The 27,930-nt window shown below is 43.2% G+C and overlaps 1 protein-coding gene and 1 pseudogene across 4 annotated transcripts; one reads left to right on the top strand and one right to left on the bottom strand.

The window, feature by feature from the left end:
* Window positions 1-399: 399 nt before the first annotated feature.
* On the top strand, window positions 400-1,124 carry LOC118903490 (annotated as a pseudogene).
* A 4,381-nt stretch (window positions 1,125-5,505) lies between these two features.
* CD83 (CD83 molecule) lies at window positions 5,506-23,700 on the bottom strand. Of its 4 annotated transcripts, none has more exons than XM_036870780.1 (5): window positions 23,682-23,700; window positions 23,104-23,219; window positions 10,712-10,922; window positions 8,464-8,570; window positions 5,506-7,082 (listed from the first exon to the last, which is right to left on the bottom strand). In XM_036870780.1, exons 3-5 carry the CDS (start codon window positions 10,896-10,898, stop codon window positions 6,954-6,956), a joined length of 423 nt encoding a protein of 140 aa, XP_036726675.1. In that variant the 5' UTR covers window positions 10,899-10,922; window positions 23,104-23,219; window positions 23,682-23,700; the 3' UTR covers window positions 5,506-6,953. The 4 variants fall into 4 exon arrangements, with proteins under 4 accessions (XP_036726675.1, XP_036726673.1, XP_036726672.1 ...); XM_036870778.1 differs by lacking the exon at window positions 23,682-23,700 and adding an exon at window positions 23,312-23,476 and having other exon boundaries at window positions 5,506-7,079; XM_036870777.1 differs by lacking the exon at window positions 23,682-23,700 and adding an exon at window positions 23,312-23,470.
* Window positions 23,701-27,930: the final 4,230 nt, after the last annotated feature.

The following is a 27,930-nucleotide window of genomic DNA, read 5'->3' as shown; positions in this document are numbered from 1 at the left end:
TCAAAAAAAAGATGTGTCTGCAAGTGAAATGCCTCGTCTCTGAAGGAGAGAATGGGGCTCGAGTGTAATTCATCAAGCTCTGGGGCAACAAACAATGTCATAAGGCACCATTTTCCTTTTCTCTAAAACATATTCATACTCATCCCATGATACCCACACACAATCCATTAGGATTCCTTCAAGGTATCTTTTGTTTTATCTTAATGCTTGGTTAGCAGGGTCTGTTAGTCAACTGCTGGAAGATTTTATTTTTAAAAATCACTAAGGAGCAATTAGGTAACATGTAATCAGTTGGACAAAAGTATAAAGGCACAGGACCAATGAAAGATGCAAACGTGCTTTCCCTTTCGTTTTCCGGCCCAGCCCTGTGGCCATCCCCATTTTCCTGGTGCAAGCGGGATGGTCCGTCCCGGCACTCGACAGGCTGGGCCAGTAATAAAAGTGAAAATTCCAAAAGATAAGGATGGTAAACCAAAGCAGTTTGCGTTTGTGAATTTCAAACGCGAAGTATCTGTTCCTTATGCCATGAATCTGCTTAACGGAATCAAACTTTTTGGAAGGCCCATCAAAATTCAGTTTAGATCAGGAAGTAGCCATGCCTCACAGGAGGTCAGTTTGTCATATCCCCAGCATCACGTTGGAAGCTCAAGCCCTACTTCCACATCTCCTAGCAGGTACGAAAGGACAGGGAATAACACGACTCCATCAACGCCGATAATTCAAAGATCTTTTTCTTCTTCAGAAAATTTTCCGAGATGAGCAGTGATGAACAGTGCTTTGAGACAGATGTCATATGGAGGGAAATTTGGTTCTCCACATCTGGATCAATCAGGATTTTCCCCATCAGTTCAGTCACATAATCATGCTTTTAACCAGTCTTCAACTTCCCAGTGGCGCCAAGATACACCATTATCACAGCGAAAAGTCAGAATTCTCATCCCTACATAGTGGATAGACATTATAGCCGTGAACAGCATTACACTGATCACGGGTCCAACCATCATTACAGAGGAAGCAGAGATGATTTCTTCTATGAAGAGAGAAATCACGATGGCTGGAGCCATGACTATGATAACAGAAGAGACAGTGGTAGCGATGGAAAATGGCACTCATCTCGACACTAACAAGTGTTAAAAGGATGTTTTCATAGGGTCATTCTAGGCTCTTTTGTTAAGTTGTTTCTGGGAATGTTTTCTTAAAAAAACTCTATAGAGCAGCTTTACAAGTTGCCACATTTCTTTATAAAATTTTTAAAACGTAATTGCAGTCCAATACAGAAATGAGAAGAACTGTGGTTCTAGTTTTATTACATAAATAACCTTTCACCTCAGGGTTTTAAGAAGAGGAAAGGGTTTTATGATAAAGAAAGTGCCCTAATTCCTAATCATTTTAGACAATTGAGGAAGGGATGTATTTTATGGATTAGTTGTATTATGAAGCAAATATTTTAATTATCTGTTATCTTTTTGTATTGCAAGAAATTTCTTGTTAGGGAATTAGATTTTTGGTGTATATAATGGAAAACATTCAAGTTGATAGTCTGAAATGACTCAGTATTTTGTTAATAAATGAGAAAATGTAAATTCAGTAATTCAATTTACTAACATTTGAGAAAACCTTTTGGTCAAGTTTGGGGATTAATCATATTATTTAACTTCTTAGAGAACTTAAGTGTAAGTTCTGTGACATGCTCTTGAGTTTTACTGTAAGTGAGCATACAAGTATACATCTGCACATGCTATTTCATTATAAAATTTTAGAATTTGCTCATTAAATCATGTTCGATGTATGACTGAAGTCACTCAGGAAGTTAAATATCTCTAAATGTATTTTTTTACAGTAAAAATACAGTGTTAATGTAAATCTTTTTCTGGAAGAACAAAAATGTAAATGCATAGTCAGATAAAATAGTAAAATGTTCTACTGAAAGTATTCTTTTTTGGGAAAAAATGGTTCACAAAACCCTTAAGTGCTGCCTCTATCACTCAAATTTCTAAAATTTTAACATTTTCAAAGTGCAAGGACACATTTTATTATGGAGATTGTACAGGTTTTTTTTTTGTTTTTGTTTGAACATTTGAAAGAATTTAGTCTAAAACACTTTGATTTAAAAATTTTAAAATCTTGTTTAACAAAACTTTTATGTATCAATATGCCATTTCCCTTTCATTGTAGAACTTGTTTATAAAAATTCATTCCTTGAAAAATTTGGATCCTTTTTAATATTAACTACAACATTTGTACTATGTTGCTTTTTAATATATTGAAAACAAAACAAAACAAAACCAAACAAAAAAGATGCAAACGTTTGCTATATCACTGTAAACACAGAAAAACTAAACCAAAAGAGCACAGATGTTTCCTCAGTCAGCCAATCGCTGATCAAATGTGATATCAAATTATCTACAGCGAAAACAAGGAATATTCTGCTGGGACAGGGAAGTTGAGGCAGGACTGGGAGTAAGGATGTATAAAACCAGGTTTAATCATGTAACATCTATGACTGTCCTCTTATAATTATTCAGAGCCCTCTTAGCTATTGGGACATCTGTCACACATGGGAACCTTTCCTGTGGTCTAAGATTATTAAGTTCCGTAAGTTATGTAGAGGTCAAGATGGAAGGGGTTGTTTCTTTCTTTCCATTCCATTATTTAAAGAGAGGAAAGGAGAACTAAGTAAAAAAAAAAAAAATCAGATACATAGATAATACATAGATAGGTAGATAGATAGAGAGATAGATATGGAGATAAGGGGAGAGAGATATCAGCTAGGATCATAAGAAAACCCAAGACTGAAAATTGAGAAGACAACATGTAAGAACCAGCTTGTTTTCATCCCTCCTTCTCTCTTCCATTGATGCTCTGCTTCTTTGGGCTTCCATCAGCCTCCTGGATGGCCTTCCTGCTTCCTGTCTCCTCCAGCTCTTTCATTTCATCCTTCACTTTATTTTCCTGGTTATTGTCCTAGAAATGGATCTAATTCTATGGCTCCGCAACTCAGAATCTTTCCATACTGCCCCGCTGTGCAAATTCTCTACAGTACCTTGTCCGTCTTCCATCATCGCCTCCTTCCTGCTTGGTCTGGGCTGTGGGTGCCCTATGCCTACAGAAACTCTCATACAATCCTCCGTTCAAGTGTGCTCTCTACCTTTTTACCTTAGAGATTGTGCCTCTGCCGTTCCCACCACCCCTGACCATTATTAGCACTCAAAATCCTGCTTATCTCTCAAGTCCAAGTTCAAATGGAATTAGTTCTGTAAGTCCTTCTAAAGTGCTCCTAGATGAATGGGAACACTACCAGTCCTTTTTCTGTGTTCCCACTATCTTTGAATAATTCCCTAATGTTAAGTAAAACACGTAGCTGTGCATATGGCTCTGAGCTCATTTCTCCTTCCACTAGATTATAGCTCCTTGAAAGGAAGGACCATACCTTGCTTTTTTTGAGTATTACACAGAGTGCCAGAGTGAATGCTCAGCAAATAACCTTATGCTTAATTTCATCCATTCAACCCACACACAGAGATATTACAAAAAGGCAGGTGGTAGAATTTTAATTTCTTATGCAATTTAAAGTTGAAAATTAGAGAAGAAACCCATCTGGTCTTGAGACGATAATAAATAGCAATAATAGTCTCTGATCAAAGAACTGATTAATTGTACCTTCCCCACCAGTTAGATCAAATCTGGGTCTCAAACATCAGTTGAAAAACTATGAGAGACAATTGTTGTTGAATTAAGCAAATAGCTCCTATCCTAAGATTTTTAGGCCTTTGGCTATTTTACATAGGAAAGATGGAGTATTAAACGATTTACCAGGTAATGCAGCCAAATAAAGTTGCCAGTGAGGAAAGAGTCTGGGAACCAGACTGAATTATTCTGAGACTCCCAATCTTAGTGTGCTGTGGGGTTGAACACGAGTCTCAAGGACTCTCTGCGTCCACAGGCTGCTGTGCGATCTCTCCTCCTGCAACCCCAGCAAATTATCAGGCTCTGTTGGGTTCTGTGAGTGCGGTATTTTCTGTGATGAAATCTGCTAAGAATTACTATGAAAACAAAACCCACAGGCCTTCTTTTGGGAGAACGTGGAGCTAATATTCATGTCTGTGTTTGTGTCTTGGGACATCCCAAGGTGAAATTATTATAACCGTAGATCTAATTCCATAGACAAAGCAGGGCTCTGAAAACAAAGCTCTCCCTGGCAACAGAGACAAAGAATAGATATGGTCGATGATCATCTACCTCCTCTGAAATACCTTGAGAGGCTTCAATGATGGCAGTGGAAAAGCAGCCACTGTCCTTGATAAATTCTGCCCTTCCCACCCTGACCCATCTCTCATGTTTCTCTTACACACACACACACACACACACCTTTTCTTATACCAAACACTAAGTATGAATGTTGAGTATACCTGATTTCAAATTTCCATCATTTATTTTTAGCTTAAATCAATCCAAACTGATGAAGGGGACCCCCTTCCCTGGCCTCTCAGGTACTATAATTCTAACGACCATGAAGCATTTAGTTTCATCTTGTATTAATCCTCTGAAAGCAACATGACTCTCCCACCAAGTCAATTCTGTTCTTTTTAACAAAAGCACTTTGTCAAATATTCACTGTCCTTGCCACTTTCTCTGCTGCCTTTTTCTCCTTTTTTGTTCTCAGGTTAATCTTGTTCTAATGTTACTATTTGCCAGATACTGGGCTAGGCTCTTAGATATATTATCTCATTTAATCCTCACACAAGCCTAATTAGCAGATACTATTTTTATTCTTAGTCTAAAGTACCGCCAGCTGAGGCTTAGAGAGGTGAATCCCCTGCCCAAGGTGGTAAAACTTCTAAGTGGTGAAGCTGGGCGTCAAACCAGCTAAAAACTCTTGAGTTCTTCGTTACCATGTCAATGGTCTCACCAGCATTTTTGGTAAAGTATTTGAGGATGGAGTTGATTCCACTGAAAGGGAATCTATAGCTTTTACAGACATATTATGGGCATTCATCTTCACAAAGAGTCATTTTCCAAAGTGGATTCACCTATAATGCTTTTATAACTATTACAACCACCAACCACTTGCACTAGATTGTTCTTACCATTGGGGGAGGGGGGGTAATGGAACTATTTGAGAATTTTGAGTGAAACCCCGTGAATCCCAGGTACAGAGCCCCTGACTTTACACATCCTTCTGAAGTAGAAACCCTCCTCCTTTCCATCCCTCTCACCTATGGTCATGCATGTGGTCAAGCTGATCATGTACTGCCTGGTGGCAAGACAACTCGAGGATAGATTCAGGAGCATCTTTGGGAAGAAGGGGATGCCGTTTCACAGACGTCTACCTGCCATAAATGCCCTCCCCCCCCACACACACACACTCAGAGGAAGGACTCAGCCAAGCTTTCAATTCTAGAATTTCATCTTGGGTCTGGTTCTCAAACTAGTTTACAGACATACCAGCACTCATCTCAAAGTCTTACGAGTAGTTTTAAATATAAAAGAGAAAAACACTCCCTATTCACATGCATACATTTAATAACATGAAAGCTATGATAAAGAGGCAAAAACACTAAACTTGGCGTCCCTTTTACTCCCTAATATTAGCATGGGCAATATTCTCTTCGGAAAATAAGTAGGGAAAGGGCCAAGTTTGATAAGAGAAACCCAACAATTGCCAGAACGTCAATGGAACATTTGAGAACTCCCTTCTCCCCAAGGCCTGGTGGCTCCTGAGTGTCCGTATCTTGGAGTACTTTTGGCCGGTGCTTCAAGAACAGACCACTGAACTGGCCTCAATTCCCCAAAGGAATTCATACAGAAGACTATGGGAAAGTGTCCTTTGTAGCCTACTTTGTTTGGAACGATGGAAAACATAAAAAATGAAAAGCATTTTCTCATGCCCAGAACACCACTGCAATAATAAGGATAATGACCCAAAGGAGTTTGCAATTTGGATAGTGCTTTATACTCTTTCAAAGAATTTTCACATACGTTTTTTTTCAATCAACTCATACATCAACCTTTTGGTTTACAACTGAGAAAGTAGAAACCATAAGGATCTTGTCCAAGATCAGACAGCTAAGTAGTGGGACAACTGGGGCCAGCATCCAGTTTGCACAATTGGTCCAGCATTTTCATCAGGTCCCTAAATAGCTCTCCCTCCTATTGTCACAGTTTCCGACTTCTTCTCACCCTCCGTACGCAGGTTGCTTGTCAGTTAACAACGATATCTAACAGAAGATACAGATTTCAAAAGGAGAAGCACAAATCCTTCTTTGACAAGTATACACAGATATAAAAATAATTGTGACATTCTTCTCTATTGCTTCTTTATGGATGCCTTTCCCAGATAAAAAGGCCCTGTTGGGGACAGTTCATCGACCTGTTGTTTCTGCGTACACATCGTACTCCTTGGTAATAGCAGGGCCTTCATGCCGGGAAACTATTTGCTAAATATTTCCCTCTGTCTCTCAGCTTAGCCTGTCACTTTCTCCCAGACATAAAACATCTGGGCTTAGACAAGAAAACACAGCAAATTCAGAGATGTTTTCCAGATGTGGAAGAGGACAGCTGTCCTCAAGAGTCTACACAGGGCCAACTCCAGGCATTCATATTTCCCAAGGTCCTTTTCCAACTGCATCTCACCATAGCTTTTCTAAGACTGAAAAAAAAACCTGTCCGAGAGGTTGACCAGATAGCTGAATGAAACGCTAAGAAGGTCATAAAGAAGCAGCACTGGAAAGCACCCTGTAGGCGGCCCCATGCTTTGTGGTCAGGTCACAATTTTCAGGGCCCTGCTCACAAACAGTGGGGTGGGATCCACTTTTGGATGTTTCAGTCAAGTGAAGGGCTTCACAGGAAGGATGGTGTCTTCAGTGTGGGGCTCAGGCTTCTCCTGTCCAGTGAGACGTGGACGCACACCACGGAGCCTTCAACCTTAGAAAACCAATCTGCAGAAATCCTGCTCACACCAGTTCTGTCTTGTGAAGAGTCACTGGCTCCAAATCCTTATTTGGGGAGGTAACTGGGAGAAAAGCATGTTCCATGGCAGGTTTAAGAAAGTCGGGAAATATACTCTGCTGTTGTGCAAACTTCTGAAAAATAAAATCAAAGAGATACGTTGAGAAGTGAATAATTGGAAAAATGCTTCAGCTGTCACCTGGATTTAAACTCCGTTCATTAGGAGACTGGACAGCTCATGTGGGAGCCCTCGTGATGCGGGCTACGTCACTCACTCTACAGTGGGCTTGCGCTATTTCGCTGGTATCTCCAAACCTCAACCAGGAGTTACAGACTGGGGCCATTTCCAGACCCTAACATTAGGATTTCCTGCATGGAAAATCAGTGCCCAAAGAAACAGGCATTTGCCAACAAAAAAACTAGAGTCACTCATTTTTAAAATTTACCGCCAGGTAATGCTAATTATCTTCTTATATGCAAATAACTCTAAAGACCAAGCTGTAAGTTCCCTGGGGGAAGGACATAGTTCTTATGCCTTTTTACATGCCCTCCAGTGCCTAGCATGATGCCTTATACACAGTAGGCGCTCACTGGAGTCTTCTGATGGCCTGACGTCCAAAATAGCAACCAGAGAGATGAGAGTTTGGCCAGAGTCAAGCAAGTCAACAGAAGGGGCCAGTGAGTGACAAGAACCAGCGTTGGAATAGCTCCTGGGTGACCGATGTCCTGGTCCCCAAATAGCCAGCACTTCCTGATCCTGCTGAGACATGTGGGACAGATCACTTCCTAGTGGGTCAGGCCCAGAGCTGGCCCTGCTCCCCTACGACCACGGTCAACCCAGGTGACCAGCCACACACAAAGAGGCTTGGGGGGCAGGGAGGAGTCTAGGCTGGAGTCTGCAACCAATAGGTCAAGGGCATGTCAAGGACGCCCAAGTACTGGCCAGCCGTCCTCTACCCCAGGCCACACCCTGTGTACCTCTGGCTTCTCAGGATTAATTCTTAAAAAGTGATGTCTAAAATAGCAACCAGAAGTACAAACAAACAAACAAAAAAAAGTGGTGGAAGTACCAAAATTATAAGAGGGAATCTCTAAGAGAAAAGAGTTCAAGGGCCGACCAAGGAGATGGATCCATCACTGGGGTGGCCGGGCTTGCTCACCTGCCTACAGGAAGAACAGCACCTCGCCCGGATGGTGGATGGGCAGGGTCCAACTTTCTTCCACTGTATCTACAAGGCCTGCTGGTGCTTTAGGAGGATCATTTGGCATTTCACAAACTTCCATCACTGTCTTACTTCATTTTCTCTTCACAAGGCTCTGTGTGGAGCCACCAGATGGAAAACAAGCTGGGAGCTTCCCAGAGAGATTCTCACAGTCTGGGGGCCTCAGTAAGGCCAGGGTTCTGAGAACAGGTCTCTTGCCATTATGAAATGACTCACACTGTCTACAAAACGCATTCGATTGGTAACCCAGGTGATCTTTTAATAATGAGAGATGTTTAAGAAAGATACTTACGCAAGTGAAAATGATGAGTGTTACGTAGAAAATGACCAGAGCCAACAGCAGGACAATCTCAGCTCTGTATTTCTTAAAAGTCTCTTCTTTGCGTCCCTTAGAGCATCCTTCAAAAAGAAATAAGTAAAATATGAAGTCGTTGAACAGGACTCTTCTACCAGGATGAAAAAGCTAAGAATGTTTTGTTCTGGATTTCTAAAGTCCTACTGGTCTCCCCTTCTCACCCTCACGTCTGTACCGTGGGAAGGACATCGGTAATGACGGCGGTGGCCGCAGCCGGCGCTCACACTCACCCTGTGCCTGGCTCTGTGCAAAGGGGCTGACATCCAGCATCTCACTGAACCTTCAGGGGCAGGTCTGAGTACCCCAGTTTACAGAAGAAGGAGCCAAGGCTCAGAGAGGCTGAGGGATTAAGGCAGGTGGCAGAGCTGCCCTGCTGTTACAGAACAAGTCGATGCGTCTTCGTAGACCTGTTAAAGCCCCTCCACCAAGGCTGACAGCCAAGGGGGGGCTACAGAACAGCTCCCTGGGGGCTGCTAAAGGCTGTGGCCTCAGCCCCGGGAGGGGGGCAGGTGCAGGAGGAGGGAGGCCTTCAGCCCAGGAGGGGACAAGGTGGAGACAGCTTCTCCCCACTCAAGCACGACATCCAATGTGCAGCAAGGTTGCTCAGGGAGCTGGCTTGAGGACTGGGGCAGGAGCAGATGCGGTGCGGGTGACAGGAGGGGCTTCCGCCCTCAGGGCCACGGATGGGCCTCCAGACAGCTGTCGACCCCTGAAACTGGATTCAAAATTTTGTGCAATGGTCTGGGGATGGATTCTCACAGAGGTCTGTGACCGCAGAGGAGAAGGGCTGAGAGCCACTGAGGGTTCTAACATTTATCGAGCATTCAGTCCCCCCACCCCAGGCGCCAGACCGAGCATTTCAGTGCCATATCTCATTCAACCTTCACCACAAGCCTGTTTTGTAGATAATATCAATATTATATTATCCCCATTTTAAAGATGAGAAAACCAAGGCTCAGGGGTTTCCCCAAGGTAAGATGCTAATGAGCAGCTGAGCTGGTATTTGAACCAGATCCAAGTGGCTCTCATCTGACCGCTCAACTTGTAGGCAGCGCTGCCTTCGCAGAGGGCAGGAAAGCAAGCCAGCTTTTCTCTACTCCTTTCCTCTCTGCTCCCCGCAGGACACGCCTGCCCTCTCTGCCCTTCCCGCCAGGCTGCTTGCGTTTCTCATTCATGTGAATAATACTCACTGAGGGAGCGTATCACGGCAGGTACGGTAAATGCCATGAAGACAAACGAAGCAGCGTAAAGGGCTAGAGATTGAGAAGGGTATAGGGTGTGTGTGTGTGTGTGTGTGTGTGTGTGTGTGTGTGTGTGTGTGTGTGTGTGTGTGTGTGTATGTATAAGACAGTGAACCAAATCCAAACGCTGACCCCTAACCAGTGATTGCGTTCTTGTGAGTGTGGGAACATTATCTTGAGTCAGATTCCTTTCCGCTTCTCCGTGGAAGGAGAAAGTAGCCATTGTACAAAGTCAGGGCCTCTGTAACAACATGTTTGTCATTTCAAGCCTCAGCCACTAACAAGAGTTGGGCCAAAGTCAAATGCAAGGAGTATTTTAAGTTACATAAAGAAAAGTTATGGAAAAAAGTCCAAGGAGATAATCCTTGTCTTTACACTTGATTCCTGGTCTTACTGCATAGAGCAAAAATGTGCCTTCTGTCACGGGAACGCTATTTTCTTGCTGTACCCTTTTTCTTTGGCTTGAGTTGAGGTATTGGGACATTCAATTGCTGTAAAGTGGGAGAGAAATGCTGTTCTCATGTGAAAAAGGTGGAAACATGAAGCAGCTCCCTTAGGCCAGGTTAGAAAGCCCCCAATGAGCAGAATATTACACAGTTATCTGATATATTCGGGAGACTACCCAGTTTCTCTGTCTTCCAAAAATTAGACTTGGAAACTTCCTATTGGTTCCGAAGGACTCTTACATGAGTAAGAGTTGTTTGATTTAGTTGTTTGACTACATTTGGCATCCAGCCCAGTCAGACTGGGGTAGATCTGTCCTTATTAAAGAGAAAGTAGAGAAAGTTATGATATCCTTGCAGTAGAATTTAGCTTTCAGCCACAGATATTATCCAAAGCTTCTGAATTACAAGGTAAACTTGGATTGGGGGGATCAAGTTTAGGACCTACAGAAAGTGCCCCACATACTGTAAGAAGAAAACAGGTGCCGCAGATCACCTCACCTGTCACTTTCAAGATCATGGTGCCACTTAGGTTTCTCTGCCCTTCTGGATCCACCAGAGTGCACCTGTAGGTCCCCGAGTTGCAGCTGGTAGTGTTCTGGATCCTCAGGGAATACAGCCTTTCCCTGGGGGCCTCTGAAGAGGCCCTCTGCTGATAGTACTGCAGGTCTTCCTGGGGCACCTCCATCCTCTCTGCACTGCCATTTGTGAGCTGTTGTTAAGAAAGAATCATACACAGACTCAGAGACATAGATAACAGACTTGTGGTTCCCAAGGGGGAGGTGGGTGGGTGAGGGATGGATTGGGAGTTTGTGATTAGCAGATGCAAACTAGTATATATAGGATGGATAAACAACAAGGTCCTACTATATAGAGCAGGGAACTATATTTCATATCCTGTGATAAACCATAATGGAAAAAATATGAAAAAGAATATATATATATGTATAACTGAATCACTTTTGCTGTACAGTAGAAATTAACACAACATTGTAAATCAACTAGACTTCAATCAAATAAATTTAAAAAACAAGAATCAAACCACATCATGCTCTACTGCCAGAACCTACAAGCACTGGGCCTCCATATCAAGGTTCTACCTCTTGTTTTCATAAAATCCACCCTCAGCTAATTGTTTTAAAACAAGATACTGTGTGTGTGTGTGTGTGTGTGTGTGTGTGTGTGTGTGTGTGATGTCTGGGGGAGGAGGAGAGAATCTAGGAGAATTCTTTAAGGCTCCATCTTTTTTAGAATAAGATCAGGACTGCATTTGACGATTCTCTGTATCCCTACATGGAGGAGAGAGTGTTCCTATTGATGATAATCATGTGTCACTGATGACTATGTGATGAAGCGTATGAATCACACTGAATCACATTCTCTCGCTGGTTGTTCTCTATTCAATGTTCTCTTGTTTTCTTCAGATACCGACTCACCCACTAACTGATTCTTATTTTTGTAGCCCAGCCTTTTATTTGGAAACGTTTCTAAATCTGTTAAGGTCATTGCCAGACAACTCAACAAAAAAACACAGAGATGCAGATGAGCAATGCCTCTCATGAAGTCACCCTGTTCTTCAGAGACTGCGTACCTGTGGGGTCATCTGTGACGCGGCAGGATGTACCACGCTCACGCCTCTGCTAAGGCAGGAAGACAGCTGACAACAGCGCCACGTGGAGATTTTATGTGTCAGGTCACTTGGTGGTAATATCAAGATATACATGGAAGGGCAATTACGGCTTAAATCACTGTACCCAGGATGGACCAGCCCAACTGGGGTAGATGCCAAATTTAGCCAAACTAACCTGGCTGGTTTTCTTTCCCTGAACAGGATTAAACTGGTGGGGTCTTTCCGTCATCTCCTACTTCCACGATTAAGCACACATCACGTTCACCATCAATTCCCTTTTTCCCCAGATACATTTTTAATTTGTCTAGTTAACTTGCTCGTTGATCCTCCACTGAAATGTTTTAAAGCTTCTAAAACTCATTTACATAAACAGTAAAGCCAAGCACCGTTTTCAGTGTGCAAGGGCAGCCCCGAGCCCTTTGCTGGGCGGCTGGGGAACAGCAGGGAGCCTGGGATTCGGTGGCATCCCTTCCCTGTCCCCAGCGTAGTGGCTGCACCAAAGGGCTCCCTTAGGAAAAGACACCGCAGTCAGACACTGCTGCTGTCTTCGCCTGCACCTGCTGCTGTTTAATCTCCTGTACTGGGAGGACCCTACAACTCCTCTCCTACTTTTCAAAAGGCAATCAGCACAGGGAAATAAATAACCAAGGAATGGGGGGAACACCCAGTAGGTCAGAGGCAGCCCAGGACAGAAGACATACACACATGCACATACACACACACACCCTCCTTGGTTTCTGCTTCATTTATTAAGTCGGGGAATGCACCTTGAGGTCCACGGGAAGCTCAGATTCCAGCTTCCATGGCTCGGGGTCCTATTGGCGTTCCTGTGGAGTGGCCTGCAGAGACATCTGGTGGCTGATTTATCGCTCCTGCAAGAAACCCTGCTTCATTCACTCCTAGCACTGGGCTGAGACTAATAGCTTTTCTCAGGCGAGGTCTACGAACGGAAATCCCATTTCCTGACAGTCCTTGTGCTGAAAGGTTCCTTCCAAAATAATCAAGACTGGGGCATTTAGGTGTTCAAAAACAGAGCAAGAAAACAAGCAAACAAAAAAAGGAGGTGTGGTCAAGGAACCTTAGGCATCCAACTGATTTTGGAACACGTCTAAGTTAGACCAGTTTTCCCCTTTTCAAGTCTGATTAAACCAAAAACTGCAGCCTTATCATGTGCCTGCACCTCTCCCTTCCTCTGCTGCCTGGCAGAAGTGCTCCCTCCCACCAGAGCTTTTGATGGGTCAGGTGCCCAGGACCATGCAGGGCCAACCGCTTCCAAGACTCCCTCCTCCACCCCACCCCCCAAGGCCAGTTTGAACTAATTAACTCAGCTTAATCTCTGCAGTCCCCACGATGCTGTCTCAATCTGCTTTTCTTTTCTAAATTAACCTCCAAATGTGTTCAACTCAGATTTCTTTCCAATAGATTTCACTGGAATTCAGTTTTGTAGAAATCCCTGCATCCGAAAAGATGGAAACTTGGCTGCAACAATCATTTTGAGATTTTCTACCTCAGATTTTCTCCTTAGGGTGGTCTTCTCTCCTATCCAGTGACCCCTCCCTCAACTCAAAAAGACCTATCTGAAAGTCAAGATCAAAAAAAACCAAAAAAATACAAAAAAAACTGAGAACCCCTCTGGAGCTGGTGGAAATATAAACCATTGTGCTTTATTTACATAAAGATGGCCCCTTTATCACGCTGGCTGCTGGGAACTGCTGAAGCTAGTACGTGGTGGTGATCAGAACGGACTGGCAGTGGCCGTCTGCCTATTTGCAGAAGAGAATTCATTTTAAAAATCAGCAGTAACAACAAAGAGTAGTTTATGTGATGGCCAGATTTCCACGGGTCTCTGACAAAACCTCCAGAGAGGTTATTTTACAATGGCAAAGCCAAGGCAGGGTGAAATCATAAGAATGAAAGTCAGAGGTAGGGGAAAGTCAAAACGAAGAACCCCAAAGCAGCTTGCAGAATTCTGCTTTACTGAACCACCACAGCCATCAGTGGGATCGTGGCAAGATACCTCAACTCTCACGGGGTCATCTTCCAATGGCCCCTCCCTGGGTCTTCCTGAAAGACCCAGAGAACTGAGAGAAGTACTGGCTTAACCTGGGACCTCTGGCCAAAGTGATGAACAGCTCTCTGTGCCTGATAACTACCCGTAACAAAAGGAACCTTCTGTAACTTCACACAGTGCACGTGGAAATAGTTCAGAACCTTCCTTCTAGCTTCAAGCTGCAGGTATGTACATAGCCTATTCCCCCTTCCTCCCGCCTACAGCTGCAAAAATAGTTGTAGTTTTCATGTTAACATGCTCAAGATGCGAGTGGAGCGCTAGCAGTACAAAGAGACTTTATGCAAGAGTTCAAATCATCATCTTCAGCACCGTGGCCAAGCAGCCGTCACCCTGCAGTATCGGGTGAGTGAGCCGTGGCCCGAGCAGCGCTGTTCAAGAACCGAAGGAATTTCAGGGGGAGGAACATGGAATAACAGCAAATGGGCCATCCTCAACTTCGCTGGGTTTTATGAGTTCTTATAAACATTTGAGCTGGCTCAAAATCAACCACTGGCAAGAATGACTCTCAACATTCCAAATCTAAAAGTGTTTCATTGCCTCTCTGCAAAAGCATTTTAGGAAATAGTCATTTATAACAAAAGGAACCCTCAGATTCATTCACAGCCGAGTGTAACTGACAGGAACTATTTAACGCACACTTTGCGACGCTCATATTGCAGAGGGCTACGACACAGCAGGCTGTGGGCAAATTAATTCCTCAAAACACTCATCCAAATTATGTTTTTAAAATCCACATTCCATGCATTAACTCTTATGCTGACAAATTTTATCTTTCTGATTGAATTAGAAAAGGCAAAATATAAGACATCTCATTTTCAGAAAGCCTAAGAACTTTTGTCTCAAGGCCTCCAATTTGACTAAATAATTTAAATACCATATTCCCTCTCTAAGATGGAGATCTGACCTTAAGGAAACCACAAGCCCTAAATTAAAATAAATTCTCTTTAATTTGCCTAATACTAAACCAAGCAAATACAAGTAGTAATTTTAAACGCATGTGAATTGTTTTTTTTTAATGGTGGATAAATTTGAACTAGAAAGAAATCAAATAAATATCTAAATATGGCTGAAATTGAACCAATATTTCAGTCAAATCCCTATTGTGAAAAGGGATTTTTTTAGAAGTTTACATAATTTTATCCAAATATATGCTAACTTCCTAGATTACCATCTTTGGATATAAGAGGACAACAGCTCCATTCCTATTGCAAAGAATTTTGATTCCACAGCCTTGAAATCCAAATTTATCATGCATGAGATCTGTTAAGAATGTGATAGGAAAGTAAAAGAAAAGGGAAGAGATTTTTTTGAGGAGAAAAATGTGTGCACATATATATGCATATAAATATTTAATCCAACAATCTAATTAAACATATTTAAAGGAATGGATGTTAGTATTTAAAGGTGGTATTAAATTAATCTGATATATTCCAATCACATCGAACAGCTTTTTTTTTATTGCATTTCCCATGCACTAACATTCATGTACCTTGGTTTCCAACTCAATTAAAGTGCCAATATAATCCCCATTCATCATAAAAACAGCTCTTTATAACATGCAAAATAGTTTGGCTCAGAGGTTGATGTCATAATGGGGGTAGAATGTATAAGCATTAACATCGTCTTTTTCTAAGTGTAGTTTTATTGGAAAAATGATTTTCCACTTTGAAATTTACTGGGTCTAACAGACAGAGTTGGATTTATGACTGTTAACAGAGTTATGAGTACGGCAGAGGCAACGTAATTAAGAGCACAGGCTTTGGTGTTGGACAGACGTGGAAACAAACCCCAGCCCCGCCTTGGCTAGCTCTGCTCTTGGCGAAGGGCCTGAAGCTCTCGGGCTTCGTTTGCTCCCCTGAGATGGGGGAGGGTAAGTACACCTCCCAAAGTTGGTGTGAATATACCTATGATGAGGTAGGTGGGTATTGTAGCATATTGTCAATCACACAGAAAGCGCTAAAAATGTTACCACTCTTTTTTTTTCACAGCTAAGTTCTAAACAGTTCCCTGCACATAGGAAATATTCAAAAAGTATTTATTTAATGAATGAGGGAATTTTAGAAACAATGAGGAAGACACAAGGGCACTAGCTCTGGAATCAGAAAACCTGAAGTCAAGCATCAGGTAGCTGGGTCACTTTACCTCTGACTTGGATTTCCTCGTCTGTAACTACCTTACTTCCCTCATGGGGTTATTTTAAGAATCAAATGAGAAAACACATAATAGTGCTTTATAATCGGTAATGTTGGTAACAGGAATTGTTGTTGTATCCAATAGTTTTCTACTCTGCCCACCCATTCAGTCATTTCTTCCAGCTGATACTTCAGTCTCCTCTGGCAAAGCTGTTCTAGAAGTCCCAATCTCTGCTCTAGGGAGAAATTTTTTCTGCCCACAAGGTCTCCAAAATAGCCACAACATTCTGAATTTCTAAGGCACCATCATAATGTGGAAAATACCCTTTGGAACGGGGCTTTGAAGGCAACGTTAGGCCCCTCACTGTTCATGCCAATCGTCCTTCTTCCATTAGTTTCTTGTGGGTCCTGCTGGACCGGGAGGGGCATCCTTACGGGCTCTGAGTTCATGTCCTTCGGAGGGCACTACATCTGGTTCTAGAAAAGGCACGTTTGACTCTGGCCTCACCTCCGTGACCAGAGGGAATGGTTCTGATGGATCCATGACCCAATCAAAGCCACTTAAGTGTCATCTGACATTTGTTGAGATAGAAGAGACACAGTCTTTTGCTTTGCACTCGATCTCGGGAGGACAGACAAGTCTGCAGTTACCGGCTACGATCTCACTGCCACGTGGAGGCTGTTAATAAAACCAACACGAAGGAAGGAAAAGTTGAGAGAAAGAAAGTCACCGAGCCCTGAGGATATTCACGAACCTCCAAATTTAGCCTTACCACAAACTGAGTGGCTTAAGACAACAGAAATTTATTCTCTTACAGTTCTGGAGGCCAAAGGTCCGATATCAAGGTGCTGGCAGGGCCGTGCTCTCTCTAGGCGAGAATCTGTTTCATGCCTCGCTCCTGGCTTCTGGTGTTGCTGGAAACTGGCATTCCTTGGCCTGTAGACACATCACTACAGTCTCTGCCTTCACCTTCATGTGGTGTTCTCCCTATGCATCTGTCTCTGTGTTTCTGTTTTCTTATAAGGACACCCGTCATTGGATTCAGGGCCACCCTAATCAAGTATGACCTCACTTTAACTTGGTTACATCTGCAAAGGTCCTATTTCCAAATAAGGTCGCACTCACAAATACCAGGGATTAGTACCGAGACATAACTTTTTTTGTGGTACACTATTTAACCCACAACATCAGCCATAACTGAAGTAGGAACTATATTTTGATTTTTAAAAATTATTTATTTCAACCACATAAGCCAATATATTCCCTTTTCTTTAAGCTAGTTTTGATTGGATTACAAGCCTTCACAACGGAAAGATTCCTAATTGATAGGAGCACCTTGACTCACTCCAGAAATAAACGTGGCACATGCGGGGCTATCTCCACGTGGCTCCAACCTCAAGGCCAGTCCTGCTTTGTCACTCAGGCTCACATGCCTCCCATTGCTCGGTGAAAGAGACACCAGGGTCTGACTGGACTCAGGACCTTTGTTCTCCAGAACTGACCCAGTGGGTCTGGTCCTAGGTGAACATGAATTGTCTATGGCAATGAGCATCTATCTTTTCCCATAGGTTTTCCCCATCTGGACCAATAATCCTAGACAAATACCAGTTCTTCTGGAATCTATCGTCTCTCGGACAATTGGGAAAAGAACGTGCAGTAGACTAGCTGGTGCTCCACAAAAATATCAAGTGATATTCACAAGCCTTGGGCTCTTACTCCTATACCAGAACTACATGACACACACAGAAATTTTACCCAAGTATACCCCAGTGCAAAAACAAAAATTAAAAATATGCTTCAGGTGTAAAGAGTCTTAGGGAAGTACTTTAGTTCAGCTCTGGTTTGAGCTAGCACTGTTGGTAGAAAATTTGAGGTTATCCCAAGAGTAGCCAGGAAGGACTTATGGAAACAGTTTCAGATGGAGGAACCCTCTTTTTAGGTAATGTATATCTTTTTAGTCCTGCCCAACATAAAACCTTCCCTGATGTCACTAAGACCTTCTTCTAACTTCCTCTTCTTTGTGTAGTGACATAACCAAGTACAGAACTAACATAATCAGTCCTCATGTGACTTGGGTTCCCCCTTTTATTTATGGAAAACAAGTGTTTGCAGTTTTTTCTCTTTAACTCTCAGCTGCCTTTCTCCTCCCTACCCTCTTCCAAGCTGAAAGATTTTTAGCAGCTTTGCTGTGTCTCATCATTGTCCAAAAATCTCAGCGCTCCATCATTCTCCTCTGGTTGGGACTTCTTCTAGAGCCTGGCCCACTCCTCCCTAGAACCATGTGGACAACAGAACTGGTGACCAAGAGAGAAGGGGAGGTAACCCCCAGGAATGTGCTGCAGCCTCACTGAGTTAACCCGATGGCAGTTCCACAGCAGTGAAAGACTAAAGCTTCCCTCTGAGATTCATTTTCTGGGATGAATTATAGTCTGTCTTTCACCACAAGAAATACGCTTTTCCTCTGACGTAGTTTTCACGATGTTATCCCCTTTGCTTAAAAATTTTCAAAGGCTCCTTGCTGCCAAAAGGACCAAGTTCAAGCCGTTATAATTCAGCATTCGGGGGTGTTCACAGCCTGCTTGCTGGCATTACCTCTCAGTCCTCTGTGGTATGATTCTCCCTTCCACATCATTAGTTTCCCCTCAGTCCCCAAAGATGCGTGTGGATTCCTGTGTCCATGCCTTTGACAGTCCTCTGGCAAAAGATCCATATTGGTCTTAGGATGGCTATTGCCAGGCGCAGGGCTTGGCACACATTTGGGACATAGAAATATTTACGAACTGAGGAAAATGTAAATATGGGAGACATCTGAAAATTCACTTTTTGCCTTTCATAGTCTGACCTAAAGGTTATTCAATCAGGTCAAGTAGTACAGGTGCCAATGGGGATGGTATGATTTTTCTTTGATGCTCACACAGGCATTGTTTTCACATTTCAATGTTTCGGCGCTTCTGTATTTAATGTAGAAATGTTTCCTTTTTCTCCTAAAACATCTCAAATCTATCTTAAAACAGACGTCATTCTAGAGTCAGGTCAGTGCAGTGAGCGGCACGCATTGTCTCCTTCGTGGGTCCATCAGGGTTGGTGTCTGTACAGATGCCATCTGCCCGGGCCATTCGTCAACCCTAGGCCCCCCCGAAGGCTCCTATAGGACTTCCTCGCTTTGGGGCTCATTATCACACAAGATGCTACAGACAGAAAACAGGACTCCACTGAATAGGAGACGAGCAACATACATCATAACAGCTCATAACAAATCAAGGACAAGCAATATCCGTGTAGCGACTGTCCTGGAACTTTCCAAGTAGCTTCATGCGAGCCCATGAATCTGCTCTCCTTTAGTCCCCAGGAGAGCCCATGACCTGCCACAGCTGCCTCTCTCCTAAATATTGTAAAGTTCAAGTCTGATCTATTCTCTGAAATCATGGTCTCACTTCCCCTTTCTCCTTTCCTTTGGAAATCATCTAAAAAGGGCACTTGTCTTGTGACGCATCTCTGTCCTCACCCCCGTGGTGTCACTCAGAGATGACACTATATATCCTCTTTCATTATGCCTCAACCTAGGGTGCTGGGGCTCCCAGCACAATTCGAGACGGTGCTACGTCGCCCTCGTAAGTAACCACTCATTACGAGCAGCGCCAGAACACTCCATTCATCCAGTGTCATCCTCTCCTTCCAGACCCAGTGCAGCCTCATTAAAGGGAGCGTGAACCCGCTCCGCAAGCAGCACAGACGCAGCTCTTTAACGGATGTCCTTACTCCTGGCAGACATGGGGCTGGGCTATGACCCTCTTGTGCTAGAATCTAACCCAAGGTCACAGCCACGTTCTTCTACTTTGGTAGAAGAGTGACGGACCAACGTCTCTTTGCCTCAGAATAGCGCAAACTACCTCCCTCAACAACCACAGTCTATTCACAATCCTAAGAGCTAAACTGAATGGATATACCGCATTAACTTTTCTATTTCTTCCCAATCATTCACTCTGCCTTAAAAGGTACAATACGGGAAGGGATGAGAGGAGGCCCCATTCTTGGATCCCAGTTGGGAAGACATCAGTCCGCAGGAAAGAAGAGTTGGGCTAACAGGAATTGGGCTATCTCTGCCCATTCTTGGCTCTACCTTTGACCCCCTGGGCATGTCTATATTACACCCCCGGCCCAGTCCCCTGTCACTGTACCTTTGAAACAGAGAGAATAAAATGGACACTGTTCCCTCCCAACTCACCCTAATGTTGCAAACACTAAATGGACTCCGTCTGCTCTGAGTCTTTTGGTAAAAGGCACATGATAAGAAACACATGGTTTACATGGGTCCTTTTGTTAATCATAAGTAATCAGTGCCAACTGGACAGCGGCAGGATGCTCTGTGGTGCCGGAGAACTGAGTGGTAAATGGATTTTTAAATTGTGAGTCGTTATAACCGTAATTGTGATATGCAGAAGGCCTGCAAGAATGCGATTCAATCTGGCGGACGGTGAAACCCCACACTCCAAGGGACTCTCTGCTTACTTGATCAGCATGCAGCCTACAAGTGTGCAAAGTGGTTTTACAAACCACCCTACTGATGATCCAGCTGGGCTGGCTGTGGTCACCAGGCTGAAATTCCTCACTTCATAGCTACCTCTCCGCATCACTGAAACACTTTACAAGAAAGTTGTGGGAGGAAATGACAAGATAATCTTCTGTAAAATGCAGAATTTCAGCATTTCACCACTGGCCTTATTTCCAGAACACTCTAACCATTTTTGTTGTACAAGCACAATCGATGCAAAAGTATAATTACTGGGCTGGAAAATAACAAACATCTACGGAATACGCTGAGATCTGTTCAAAAGTACTTGAAAAATAAAGCATATCACTTTCAAGGTATCTGATTAGTTTACTGGCATAGCATAGCTCTTCTACCCACCATTACTCAATCACAGTTTCCTCCTTAAAAAAAATAACTAGGGTATGAGTTTTCAATGACCCTATTCCACCGGACCAACAGAAAAAAGAGAATGCCACAAGACTATTGTCTTTTTTTCTTAACAGAGGTTTGAGAGACCTTCAGGGTCTTTAAAGCTTGCAAGAACTGTGTTCAACAAACAAGCACATACATTATAGAGTTACATCATCAGCTGACATCCAAGGAAAAGTCAAAGGTTAATCACTCTGGTTTACTGCATCATTCCAAATGACCTCGTGCAAGATTTAACTTGACAACTGTTTGAACTTTACAGTCTGAAATTTCATCTACTTTTTTCCTGAGTACTTTGTAATTACTCCCCTGGGGACATTAATATTGTTTTCCCTTTTTAATTGCTCTCTGAAAGGGATAGTGGTTTCATGTTTTTCCCCTCCTTTTAGATAACCAAGTCCCTGCCTGGCTAGCCCAAAGACACTTTCATTTTCTTTAAGTAATTAAGGGAGAAAACAGAAATAACAAGATAGACCTCTAAGAACCTAGGCTGTGGAGCCAGACTGCTTGGTTCAAATCCCACCTCCAGCGATTGGCCCCGCTGTGTAACAGTGAGCAGATTATTTCACTCCCTAAGGCTCAGTTTCCTCATCTGTAAAGCAGGAACAGTAACAGTATTGATCTCTTAAGTCCATTGGAAGGATCGGAACAGCTGATGTACATAGATATTTACCTCAGAGCTTGGCAGATGGTGAGTACTCAAATAATATTGGTTTTACAATATTTTTATTTACATACTATTGTTTTTACAAGGGAACAATTTTGGAATTGCTGTGTTCTCTGCTCCCACAGTGAATAAGGTGGAAATGAAGTAGGAATAATAACAAACCTACTTTCATACACAATACAGCGCCCCGAGGCCCCAGCACCGTTTCCACTGTGCACAATCATAAAAGGTCAGCCTGAATTCAGTGAGCACCTTCAAAATTAGCAGGGCAAACACTGGGTGCCATGCAGGATACACAAAAGCAGTGGCACAGCACTGTCCCCAGGGAACTGACAATCTGGTTAGGAGACACACACACACACACACACACACACACACACACACATACAAAGAGGTTAACGGTCCTATGCTGCCTTGTTAAATGGCTAGATACTTGTGCAGGTTCTTACAGCATCTTTTATGACGGGCAGAAGAAAACCCAGCATTTTGTGGAAAGCTACAAACGCACAGGGATTTCCTGCAAGGTAAGATGACAAATCAGCGAGCTCCGCAGAGTAAGGCTGGGATATCATAGTCATGTGCTTCAGCCAGAGGTGCCATTGTGGCAGTGACCTCATTAAAGGCGGGGAGCACGGGGAGAAAAAAACAAACAAACAAAAACCAGTGACAGCAGACAGTGGCTGCTTGGGTTTCCAATGCCACCAGAACCACAATCTTAGAATCTGAAAAGGTTCCAGTTCAGAGGAAACCTTAAAAAAGCCTCAGTTTGACTCAATTCTCTTACAGTAGGAACAGTGACACTGTTCTTACACGCGGGGACGCCTCGTGCACCATCACAGACGCCCTCCTTGCTGGACCTCTCAGGACGGCCAGAAGGAGGAGCAGCCAGGGGTACCCCAGAAAGGGGATGACTGACAGCTAACTACCACCTAAGAAACAAGCCTATCACGTCTCTCTGGCAGTCCTTCCTCTCAAGGTGCCCCGTCCCTGCCTCCCCAAACGTATGAGCACCACAGTCACAAAACACCAGAAATCAGAAATCCGGAGACCTTCCTCCCATCCAAGGCCAAATCTGCACTAGCTGCTTTCTCCCTGGCCTGCTGCCCATAACCACAGGTGGCCTCCGGAATTAATCCAAATAAGAGGTTCTCTGCCTTCCACAATGTCTTATTTGGATCATTCATCTCAGGGCCACCTTCAGAGGCAAGAAGATTGAGGTCCCCGGCGGAACTAAATCTAAGTCGGCCTGAACCTGGATGCGGCTGAGCTTGGAGCCGGGATGGGAGAGGCGTGTGGGAAGACCGGGTACCGAGTTCAGCTATGGGAGATGCCCCCGAACCCGAGCCACAGAGGGTCCCCAGCCCAAGGAAGGTGGCTGCCCGGTCTGCAATTAACCCACCCAACCCTAACTCGCCGGCCTCGCCGCGCTTACCTTGGCCCAGAAGACCGCGTAGGGGACCTGCGGATCCCAGGGGGCAGTGCAGGGCAAGTCCACATCCTCCGAACAGGCCACCTTCACCTCCCGCGCCGCGGGCACCAGGCTGCAGGCTGCAAGAGGGAGAGAGAGCGGCGTGAGCAAGCGAGAAAAGGGGGTGTCCCGGGGAGGCGGGCGGGGGGCGCCGGGCGTCCGCGGGCCCTACCGCAGCTCAGGAGCAGGAGCCGGAGGCCGCGCGACATCGCTGGGGACTGCCGGCTGGGGGCCCTGGCGCTGCCTCTTGTACCCGCGCGCACCGGGACTTCCCCGGGCGCCAGTCCCGGGGGATCCCCGCGGGCGGCGGAAGCTGCGGCGCGCCTCCCCCGCCTCCACCACCCGGGGCGCCCCCGGCCCCGCCCCCGCTGCCCCGGCCCCGCCCCCGCTACCCCGGCCCCGCCCCCGCGCCCCAAGCCCGCGTCGCTGCTGCAGCTGCAGCTGCTGCCGCCGCCCGGCCGCGGCGACAGCAATCCCCCAGGAAAGCACCGCGCCCGCGGCTTGGCGAACCGCGCGCGCACGCCGGACACCTTCCCGCTGACCCTCCGAACAGAGCCGGGAGCCAGGCCAGCCGAGGCTGTTAGGGCTTTTGCACGGAAGCGAAACAAGGTTCCGAGAGGAGGAGCAGCTCTCCCGATCGCCCAGCTGCCAGTGGTGACATCACAGTGAACCCAAGTACTCGCCCTTCTCCAGGTTCTGTGATCATCAGACTAGGTTTCCCAAGGAACCCGTCAAATCCGTCATACTTGGCCCCCGGCCTTCTGGCGTTGTCCGTCCATATCATCCAGCCTGTTTAAATTATTTCAACAAAGAAGAACCTCTCCTATTAAAACGAAGGTAACACACACACACACACACACACACACACACACATACACACACAATGTATGAGAAAGATTTTTTTTAAATCCAGAAGAAAATAAAAATTGCCTCTAACCATCCCGAAGTAACCTCTGGTAACATTCTGGTGTCTTTGCTTCAGTGCCTAGATACTGCACGTGCTGTTTTGTAATCTACTTCATAGTAGCTTAATATTTTGCAAGAGCTTCCACATCATTAAAAAGATTCAAGAGCACCATTTTGATGGCTACATAATATTCCATCCTACAGTTGTACCATAAATTAGAACCTATTAGTGTTGGACATGTTTAGTCTAGGGTTACTAATCCAGATGGTGTTAGTATTAGTTATTGCTTTTACTATTATTAAATTACAAGCAACGCTGTGATTGTTATGATGAACTTCTGTGTAGATAAAGCTTTGCTCTAATATGGCGTATTTGCTTAGAATAAATACCTAGAGGACATTGTACCAGGTCAAAGGGAATTTACGATTTTATTAACTGTTGGCAAAATTACCTCCACAGAGGTGTCCTCAAACTACATTCCCACATGCAGTTCATGCAGTGCATGAACACGCCTCTCTCCCAACACTCTTGGCAACGCAAGCTGTTACGGAACTTTTCCACCTTTGTCCATTCAAGGGGTTAAAAAGAATTGCATCACATGACATTTTCATTTGCCCTGGGAGATGGCTGTACCAATTGGCAGGCACACTAGCTCTGTGCCAGTGCGTTTTCCCCATAACCCCCACTAAAACTGATGTTTTAATTAAGAAATTTTTAAAGATACAAAAATAGGTACAGAAAATAAACATCTGTATGCGATAGATTCTTAATTAAACATCTGTCCCTTGCTAGATCCCATACCTGCATTTAAGCTTTCTTCCAATTTTTCAGTGTTATAAACAATGTTGCACGGAGCTGGGGATGCTCAGATCTTCTGACCCAGCAATCCCACCGCTTTATTAAACATTGACATCTTGTTCTCCAAAATGTGTGTGCCCATTTATACTCTCCTCGGCAGGGCTTGGCATCATCAGATTCTTTTTCATGTTTGCCAATGTAATGAATATGAAATGTTAGTTCCCTTTTGTTTAATTTACATGACATTGATCACTAGGAGGGAGGAAAATCATTTCTTATGTCTTGAGGCCATTGGGTGTCCTCATATCATTTGGCCTTTTCCACTGGAGCTGTTTATAAATTCTGGGCCAAAGCCTTTCTTGGTAAAGTGCGTGCCAAAGAGCTTCTCCAAGTCTCAGTTTTGTATTTTTCACTTTATGATCCCTTTAATGTACAAAAGGATTTTTTAAAATATTTTAATGTAGCTAAATTTATTGATTTTTTTCATTCATGGTTTGTTGCTTCTGGTGTTGTGGTTAAGAAGTCTTTTCCTACCCTGAGATCATAAAAACATTCTCTTTCATTTTCTTCCAAAACTTTTAAAGTCGTGCTTTCTCATATGTAGGTCTTTAATCCATTTAAATATGGTTTGATATAGGGATCTAACTTATTTTTTCCATGTGGATAAGCAGTTGTTCCAATGCTGCTTGCTTGAAGTCCTTATTTCCCCACTGATTTGAAATAGCATCTCTGTTATATACAAATTTCCATATGTGTGTGGGCCTGTTTCTGGACTCTATTCTGTCTCTTCCTGTGCTAATTATCGCTTTCTTATTGCTTAGTTACACTAGAGTTAAGTCTTACTATGGTGATGAAGTGAGTGAACCCTCATATGTTGATCTACCTCTTCTTAATTGGCCTGGCGTTCTTGGTTCTTTGCTCTGCCTTATACACATTAGAATCAACTTGTGAACCTCAAAAACACCTAGCTTGAATTTTAATAGGAAGACATTCAATTCATAAATTGCAGAAAATTAACATCTTTAGAAATCGATTCTACAAATCCATCGATATTGAGTATCTTTCCATTTACTTAGGTCTTAAGGAATTTTTTAAATTTCATACATAAAAGTTTTCTACACCTTTTGGTAGATGTATTCCTAGGTACCTTTCTATCTGGGGTTGCTATTTTCACATGTATAGTTTTCCAAACTAAGTTTTCCTAGTTGCTTGTTGCCAGTGAATAAAAATTTACTTTTGTATAGCCAGCAATCTTGCCGAACTTTCTTATAATGTTAACAATTTGTTCTTAGACTCTCCATTAAGACACTTTTATAGTCGTGAATTATTTAAAGGGTTTTTTTCCTCCAAAATTCCAAATATGTGGTTTGGTTTGAATTGGTTTTTTCCTCCAAAATTCCAAATATGTGGCTTGGTTTGAATCGGTCTAGCAGTTGAGTATGGTCAAGAATGTGGTCTGTGTGATTCTTTGCTGCTTATCAAGAAATGCTTTGTGACCTAATATGTGGTTTTTTAGTAAATGTGTCATGTGTTCTTGGAAAGAATGTCGGTTTGCCACAGGGGTGTCTGATCAACCTTGCTCATTGTGCTACTTAAGTCTATAGCCCTACTAACTTTTTGTCACCTTAAACTGTCAATTACTGAAAGAGATGTGTCCCAAAATTCCCCTGTGACTATGAAATTGCTCATGTATCTGAAATTTTATCAATTTGTTGCCTCATATAACTTGATGCTATGTTTTAGGTGCCTGCAAGTCATAATTATCTCTTCCCAGTGAATTGTTCCTTTTTATCTTTATTTAGTGACCATTTTTCCCCGAATATTTCTTTTTTGCTTCAAAGACAGTCTTGTCTACTCTTATTATAACCACGTCACTTTCTTTGGGTTAATATTTTGCTAGTAACTTTCTATACTTTTACATTCAACATTTCTTTGTCCTTAAGTTCTATGTCTTTTTAAAGCATGCAGTTAGATTTTTCTAATCCAATACAACTGACTTTTGAGAGTTTAATTTTACTTTTTTCCTGAATTCTGCTATATTTGAATTTATTTCAGTCATCTTGTTTCATGCTTCATACTTAATTGGACTTTTCTCTGCTTCTTTATTTTCTCTCTTACTTCTGTCTTATATTGACCACACTTTTATATTCAATAGTGTTCTCTACCGGTTGAAAAGTTATACATAGAATTTCTCATCTTAAGTGATTACCTCTACATAACTTTTAATAAGCATAGTCGATCTAATGAAGTCTAAAGTTAATCAGTGTTGCCAACCTTCTCCCCAAAATGCCTGAATGCCTGACCTCTGCACATCCCCTGCCCATCTTACATACTATTGCGACCTATACCTTCACCCCACCTTGCGTTTCTACTCCCCAATTAGTCTTTTTTATGTATTAAGTATCTGTTCAAATCTATCTAATATCAGACATCTCACTGCTTCTTTATAGGGTCAGTTTCTTCTGAAGTATATTCTTGAGTAATTCTTTCAGCAAAGATCTGTTAGTAGTAAATGCTCTTCATTTTTATTTGCCTGAAAATGTTTATTTTGCCCATATTCTTAAATAATAATTTAGTTATAAATAGATGGCTGTTTTATCTTAGCCCTTTGACTATATTATTCTGTTCTGTTCTGTTTTTGCTGTTGCAAAGTTCTGGACAAACTGATAATCGTTCTTTTGTAGGCAACCTGTCTTTTATCTATAAGTGCTTCTAAGATCTTGCATTTCTACTTGGTGTTGTTTCAGTTATACTGTGCTGTGTCTAGTAGAGAATTTCGTATTATTTAACCTGCTGAGGTTCGTAGCTTTCATTAGTTCTGGAAAATCTCCTTTATTGTCTTGGAATATTGCCTGACCTCCATTCTCTCTGCTGTTTCCTTCTGGAACACCTAATAGATGTGTGTTGGACCCTCCCATCCACACTCCATGTCAGTAAGCCCCTCTTCCAAGGGTTGTCTCCCTTCATTTCTCTCTGCAGGCTTCCAAGTAGTCCTCAGACCTGTCTTTCCAGTCACTATTATTTATTCACTGATATGTATCTTCAGTTTAACATATCAAGTTTTAAATTATAATTTTTTAAAGATT

The sequence above is a fragment of the Balaenoptera musculus genome, chromosome 11, assembly GCF_009873245.2.
Source record: "Balaenoptera musculus isolate JJ_BM4_2016_0621 chromosome 11, mBalMus1.pri.v3, whole genome shotgun sequence".
Classification (NCBI taxonomy): domain Eukaryota; kingdom Metazoa; phylum Chordata; class Mammalia; order Artiodactyla; family Balaenopteridae; genus Balaenoptera; species Balaenoptera musculus.
The sequence above is the reverse complement of the archived record's forward strand: the minus strand, read 5'-3'. Positions and strand labels throughout refer to the sequence as shown.